We start from the raw sequence: 7,731 nt of genomic DNA on the forward strand, positions 1-7,731 counted from the left end.
AGGTCTTTATAAAAACGAAGCCGAATAATCTAGTTTCACTATATTTTTTTAACCTCGAAGGAACAACCGAAAAGGCTGCGAGCAGGTTTCTCTCCGGTTCCCACCCATTTCTTTTCAATTTGTAGACTCTGCGCTGGCGTTTTCGACCTTTCCCTCGTCCGGGCGGGCAGGTTGCGCTCATCACCGTGTCGTTCACACAGAATATAGGAATAAAATAAGTGTTCGGCTGTTTTCTTTGGTAAACTAATTAGATTTCAAACAGGTTATGTCTTTGTAGTGTCCTGTAAAAGCATGACTGCGTCTGCCAGCATTAGAAATCTAGCAATAAAAATGCTTTAGAAAGAATACAAATACTTTGAATTACTTTTACCTCCCGTTTCCAGGTCTCTTGGCATGCCAGGCAGCAAGTGGGTGTTTGCAAAAATTCTTGCAATTATCTTAAAAAAAATCAAAACTCTTTCTTGTAAAATTTTAAAGGAGATGGAAGACGACTGTTGCCCAGAGCGTGCACCCCGAGCACCCTGATTGCACCAGTGCAGAGAGCGATGCTGCCCAACCCCAGCACATAACAAACACAATTTTTGCTCGGGAGCCACAGCGCTTGGCTGCACACACGTACATACCTACAGTATATCCTGTGTTTCTGCGTAGTGGATTTTCCTGGGCCGTTTGCTGTTATTTGATGTATTTAATGTATTTGTTATTTGATGTATGTTATTTGCGGTATTTGATGGGAAATCTGTCAGTGAAGAAATTAATTCAGAGGGAAATAGCTCATTTCCACAACTGAAATTTTTCCTTTTTTTTTTCTTTTTCCCCCTAGGCCCAGGATTTCATCCGATGTAGATGTGAAGCTCCTAAACCAGAAACTTCTACTTCAAGAGGTGCCCAAGGAAATGAGGTTTTTAGGTATGTGCACTTCTATATACTGTATGTCATGGAAAGTCATTGCAGTGCTAAATTTGGTTGTATCCCAACACAGCAAAACCAAAACTTCATGTCAACCAGCCACAGTCCTGTGTTTCAGTAGATGAACAGGTATTTATACTAACCCAGTCTGTCTCTAACCCTGGGTAATTCAGACTTTTCCAGTAATCAGGGAAGACTTCTTTGTTCCAGTGGGATTTCGATGGGATGGCAAATGAGAGATCCTGCTGATGAACCTGAAACTGTATTTCATGATTGTATTGACTTTGCACTGGCAAGAGAGATTATTTTTTTGCCACTAAAATGTGTCTAGATCTGACTGTAACTTAACACAGCAAGAAAATACCAAGAAAAAAAAGCACATGGGGTATTTTAAGTTAAAGGAAATCGTCAATTTAGGGACTGTTTTTCAGCTCTCACTCAAGACAAAGCTCATGTAGACTTAATGTGGGTTTTATTATTATATCGGCAATAATTATCACAATAAAAACTAATAATGAGATTTTTTTTCCTTTGGTTTACAGTTGTGACACACACGAAGTACCCTTTAAGGGAACGTTAACCTGATACAACTCTGTGAGCCAGATTAACAGCAAATTAATCACAGTAAAAGACCCAAATAACAATGTCTTCTAAATAGCATCAAACTAGAGCATTGCAAAAAGGATTATTTAGAAACCTTTCCTCTTCTTTGCTATAAATCCTGACTTGGTTCACTGTCTCGTGGGTTTTTTTTGCCATTATCAGCCGCAATTACACAAGGAGTTCTTTGGGACTTCAGCGTGTGCTTGAAATGTTTTGCAAAATAAGGCCTGATTTTTGTAAATGTAGATCTCCAGTCATTCACATGCATCAATCTGATTTAAATTTTTGAAATTACACTGTATTTGAATGCATTTAAACATTTTAATAACTTGTTTTTGCCCTTGTTGTCTAGCTGGGACATCACAGAAAGAGCAGCTCCCAACACGTGAAAGCTGGGATCTGTCTGAGGCACCGAGAAGGGCTGATTGACTCAGGACAACAGCATCAGGTATTATTCTAGCTAAGAAATGCTGTGCTTTGGGCAGTATTGATTGAATTGCATTTTAGCATGGAATTGAATAAATTAAAGGACTGTGAGTTTCATTACAGGCAGAGCTGATTGCCCATCTTTTGTGAAAGCTGAGAAAAGACCTTGTGGTCATTATTTTCAGCTTTGCTCAAAAGTTTTTTTGCTCTTGTTCTGAAAGGGTTCTTTTGCCCCCCAATGGCCAAAATCCAGTTTACAAGATGCGTTTTACATTTGAAAATGTAGAAGCTACAGGATAAGCACAGAAACTCCTGAGTAGTATTAGGGATGGGAGGAGAGAAGTCCATTCCTGATCCTTGAAAACCGTGGACCAAGCTTTGCCCTTCAAAAATGCAGCACTATGCTCTGTGGCTCCATTGACTGCTGCATCTGAAAATGGTATTTTTATTTCTGTAATCCATGGAGTCCACTGCCACTCAGTGTTGCCTGTCAGATTTTCTCAGAAGAGCCAACTGATCTTTGGGCTATGAGTGAATAATAGAAACTGCTCTGTGTAATACTGTCCTCCCAAAAATTTAATCTTTGTGAAGAATTTAACTTTTGTTTCTGTACCTGTGCGTGATATCAAATTTATAAGCAGCTCATGGAAAAACAGCCCGCACAGCGGCATCCTGGCTTTTCCTTGCAGGGACAGCACTTGTATTTCTGATCATCTTTGTTTTTAGAAAGTATTTGCTTTGGCACAGCACAGTGGCTGGCTTTAGAGATGCTCTTGTTGTTTGCAGGACCAGCTTGCCCGGGAAGTCACCAATGGACTGTGGACACTTATCTGAGAGCAGCGAGAAGATCTCTGTCCCAGGCGTGGAGCCCGATTCCCTGCTGCCTTCTGCTGCCGGCAGCAATTCCTGCCCGCCCGTGGCAGCTGGGCATCGGGCTGGGGCACCTCCTGGCAGACCCGCTGCTGCTAACGCCGCCCGCGAGCGCAGTCGGGTTCAAACCCTGCGCCATGCCTTCCTGGAGCTGCAGAAGACTCTCCCCTCTGTGCCACCCGACACCAAGCTCTCCAAGCTGGATGTACTTCTCCTGGCCACCACCTATATTGCCCACCTCACTCGCAGCCTTCAGGATGAGGAAGAGTCACCAGGAGAGGGCTTGGGCACCCTCCGAGGGGATGGGTACCTCCACCCTGTCAAGGTAGGGCAGCTGAGGAGCTGCTACCACCTTCTCTCGGGGAAGAAGTAAATAGATGTTAAAGATACTTGGATAAAACTAAAGATTTCAAGCTTATTTACCTTGCCAGAGTTAATAGATGAAATAGATGCCTAGACTAGCTGTTGCATCTAGGTGCTGGGGGCATGAAGGAAATGTCCTGGAGCTTTGTCCCTCCAGCTTCAGGCACAAAAATATCAAACACAGCACAGGTCCAAACCTAGTGGGACTTGGTCCCTTGGAAGTGAAGGTGGAGGGCAGCACCAGAGGAGTACCAGCACCTCCTTGGTCCCCGCATGGAAACTTTGGTCATGCCCCACCGAACCCATCCGAACCTGCTGTAGGAGATGTGGGTGGCTGAGGTGATGCCAGCCATGGCTGGACTGCCTCGGCTCTCCTGCCCGGGCAGCCAAGGTGCGGGAGGTGATGTTAATTACTGGCCACATGTTAATTCCTTCTATGAAAGTGTTTTTCTGATGCATCCATTTAGTCTAGTTGGTATATGCTGTTGTTGCTCTTCCCTTCATCAGAAAAAAATCACGGCGATGCAGAGGGGATATGAGAGGGGAAATGCTCTTGGAGAGGACCTGGGGCTGGAAACTGTTCCCAGATGCATTGCTCAGTGATTGACAGGACTCTCAAATACCATGGAGTATTTTCTTTGGCTCTGGTCTCAGGGAGTGGGTTAGAGCACTGGGGTGTTTTCTTCTTTTTCTTTGTTTTTTTTGTTGGTTTTTTTTTTTTTTTCCTGAAGAGTCTGATGAATTCAGAATTATTTAATTAAGATTAATTTGTGAAGTAATCTCTAATTCCTATAAAGTGACTAATTCACAGAGAGTTTCTTGTTCACAGTGTTGGTTGCTGAAAAAGGCTGATGTGAATGTAGGCTTCTGAGGCCATTTAAATGATTAGCAGGCTCATTGAGAAAGCAAAACCTTTATATCAATTAGAAGATGGCTATAATTTAAGAAAAAAAATATTGTGAAATATTTCCAAATAAGTCTGAAGTAGCTTTAGTTAGTTCCCTCAGCCAGAGTGAAAGGACACAGGTCTCCTATGGTACTTTTTATCAGCTGCCAACTCTTACTGGCGGAAAAATACTTTTAAATAGTTATTACAGCAGTTAAATGATCCAGATGCACATTTCCCAGGCTACTGGAATACAGCATTACTGGATTAATTTAAGCAATTGTTTTTTATAATCTTACTTATGTGCCATTTACTTATATTTAGTTTTGAGATTCTATCAGTCTATCCAATCTTTATAATATTCATGGTAGTAAATTATTTTTTTTTAGTTGGCACTAGAACAGAAGTGTCACAGACAAATCATAATGCATGCTTCAAAGAACTCCAAAGTGCAGGATATGAGACAACCAGTACTGATAAGGACTTAACTACATTCACACATCAAGCACAGCAAATGCCGATAGTGAGGAAAGTAAAATATTCAAGTACAGTTGTGTGTACACCGAGCAAAAAATATAGTTAATGACTTTAAACTCAGATGTCTTATTGGTGACAAAGTCATAACATCACACTTGAAATAAAAATACTGAAATGAGATCACATGGTCTTTCCAAGTGAGAATATATGCTGTTTCTTAATGTTTTTAAATAGAAGAGCTGGGATTTAACTGCAGTATTAAGCCCCTCTAGTGGTTTTTTTTGTTTGTTTGTTTTTTTCTTTTTTTTGTGCCCACAGGAAAGGTGCCAGCCTGTTCCCAAAAGTGTCTTGAAAAAATTGTATTATTTTGGAACAATATGCTGGCTGTGTTTCAGGTATTTTTGCATCCGATGTGTATGACAAGTTGTCTTTTCAAACATCCACCTCTAATAATGAACTCAGCACATCACACTGGCGCTGAACTCTTCCTTCCAAGAGAAGGGCACCCAGCTGCAGTCGCCCCTCCTGCGGGGCCCTTTGCAGTAAGTAACGTGCTTGAGTTAAGAAACTTGAGCTATACGAACAGATATTTAACACTGAAGTAAGTATTCCAGAAATCAGTAATCAGTGAATAGAAAGATGAACTGCGTCACTTGAAACTGTTGGAACTGACAAAGAACAGGAAGCGGTCAGTAGTAAACCAGCCAAGGGGCAATGAGATTAAAACTCCCTTTAACACACAGCCCCGAGCAGCCCCCGTGCTGCGGTCGGTGTTGGAGGGGCTGGCCAGCACGAATGGGTGCGCACACAGGGCTCTGCAGGCGTTGGTGTATCCCTGTAGTATCCCCAGCTCTGAGAAGAGGAATGCTTTATTTTACCACCCAGAGCATCGACTATACAAACTATGGTACGGTGACTCGTCAGCGTGGCCTGCTCCTGTCTGCTGGGGGGGTTTAGGAGCTGTGCTTCATGCTTAATTACCAAAGAAAATACCCAGGCTAAGGTTCCCTTACCCAGCTTTTAATGACATTTCCCAACAACTGTCAAAACGGGGACTTTCTGGTAATAGCAACAGTTCCCTATTTTCTTGTATTGTGACTCCATCAGCATTTAAAGCTTTGCTGAGGACTGCATTCAGACTGCAAAGATCCCGGGTATCTCAGCACTGTGCTTGTCTCTTCTCTTGCAGAAGTGGCCGATGCGCTCCAGGTTATACATCGGAGCTACAGGACAGTTTTTGACTCACTCGGCACAAGGAGATGGTGCAAACCAAGGAGAAACATCAACAACTTCACAAATCTAATCTCCCTTCTCACTTTAAAACACAAATTTTATTTATTACACCTTATATATATTTAAGTTAAAAATAATATCTACAAACTATAATTCCTGAAATAACGTTTGTAGAAGAGAAGGAATTGATTCTTAAATTTAATTAATACCTCATTAAGTTAATATGTGATGCATGAGTGGTTTCCATCACAGAAGACATTGCTGGGATCTGAATTGGGGGGTTAGGAGAAGGCGACCGCAGTTGGCACCAGCGCGAGGGGCAGCCCCAAAGGGCTGCAGAACAGGTAACCTGCTCCCCCCGGGACAGCGGTGAATGGGGACACGGTGGGCACAGGGAGAGGAGGCGCGGCGCAACACTGCCTGAGTACAGGGCGATACCAGCTGGGGTGAAGAGCAAAGGGCAAGCCTAAGAACAGCCATTGCCATACTGCATGCGCTTCCCTCACCGTGCGAAGCTGATGGCAGAAATCCCACTGAGTGCAGTCGTCAGGTCAGGGCTCCATCCTTCGGATAACCTTAAATGTACGTAGTTAGTCCTAAAAATACGGATGCATGTTCACCTCATGTAAAAATGTGCTGAAATCTACCCTACATGCACACAGCGCTGCGTGCACCTGACACAAACTGCTCTGTGTGTGAAGTGTCGCTTGTATTGCTCCATACGATTGTCTTGCATGTTACAGGGTTTAAAACGTGTTTGTTACCCCAGTACAGCTACTTGCCTGTATATCAAGGTTCATTTATCTTGTCTTTCAGTGGGTTCGCACGTTCAAGCAAATGAGCCTCAAGAGTTGGCTTGTTCATAGCACATTTTTCACTTAAACATCTTATATATTTAGGCAAGAAAAGCTGAAACTAAATGCACAAATACCATCTAATGTATCTGTTCTGTAAAACACTATACTTCTCATATAGTTTGTTAGTGCTGAGGTAAACATTTTATTAAACATTCAGTGTACATGATGTATTATTGAGCTGCAAAATCTGTATCAGTTTCTTATTGTACAGGACTGATAGTTTTTAATAGTAATATTCTGCATTTATCGTTAACACTTTTTCTGAAGAATACCTCACAGTCTAAAATTTAAAATGGCATTTAGCAGAAAAGGAAAATACAAATACTAGTAAGAAAAACCTTTATTAAAAAAATCAATTTATTGCTTTAATTCTTGAGTCAAACTTGTGACATCTTTGAAAGGTCCTGAGCATGTCATTACAAACCGAGTGTCCAGTATCACAGAAAACCTGGCCTCGGTATAAAAAAGTACACAAAAATTAGCAAAGCCATTTGAAAGAATTCTAGGATATGTGAGAGTTGTAAACGCATGGTAAAACCTGAAACTCCCCTTCACCTCTGCAGCATTCTGAGCTTTCAACAAGATTGTTCTTTTAAATAGTAAAAATACTTTAAATAGATTAAATATATATACTTTGTATATGCAAACTATTTTAGGCATATACTTTTTATTTACAAGTGTAAGTGGTTTATTATGAGAATTCCATGCCCAGAGTACCATTCAGCCAGACCAACTACTGTATTTTGTGGAAAAAATATGTACAAAAGGGCAGTTTTGTAAAGGCAAGTATCTACTCTTATGTAAATAAGAGTCTGACTTTTTAAAAAACTGTCCTCACTTTCCATGGTAGTAAAAAGTGGGTTAGCACAACCTCTTATTACTGGGACAGCTATTTGGATTCAGAGACATTAATGACAGGTGAAGGAGTTGTGAAGGTGACGACAGTTAAGTAACATGAAAGATGACAGAACAGCAAGGGTTTCCAGGAGTACTTTCCTCTTACCTAGCGCAGATGTCCTGGTTACTTCACAGGCTCCTAAATTTAATATACCTGGAAGGGACAGAATTCAAGGCAGAAAAAAAAAAGGGGAGGAGGAAAAAAAAAAA

General features: G+C 41.5%; 1 protein-coding gene across 1 annotated transcript; it reads left to right on the plus strand.

The window, feature by feature from the left end:
* Positions 1-125: 125 nt before the first annotated feature.
* Positions 126-5,837, plus strand: TCF24 (transcription factor 24; the record flags this gene model as incomplete). Its single annotated transcript, XM_010079980.1, has 4 exons — positions 126-170; positions 824-909; positions 2,725-3,133; positions 5,724-5,837. Coding segments are annotated over 4 exons (654 nt in total), but the record flags the coding sequence as incomplete, so codon positions are not given.
* Positions 5,838-7,731: the final 1,894 nt, after the last annotated feature.

This window comes from Pterocles gutturalis, unplaced genomic scaffold (genome assembly GCF_000699245.1).
Source record: "Pterocles gutturalis isolate BGI_N339 unplaced genomic scaffold, ASM69924v1 Scaffold43159, whole genome shotgun sequence".
Classification (NCBI taxonomy): Eukaryota; Metazoa; Chordata; class Aves; order Pterocliformes; family Pteroclidae; genus Pterocles; species Pterocles gutturalis.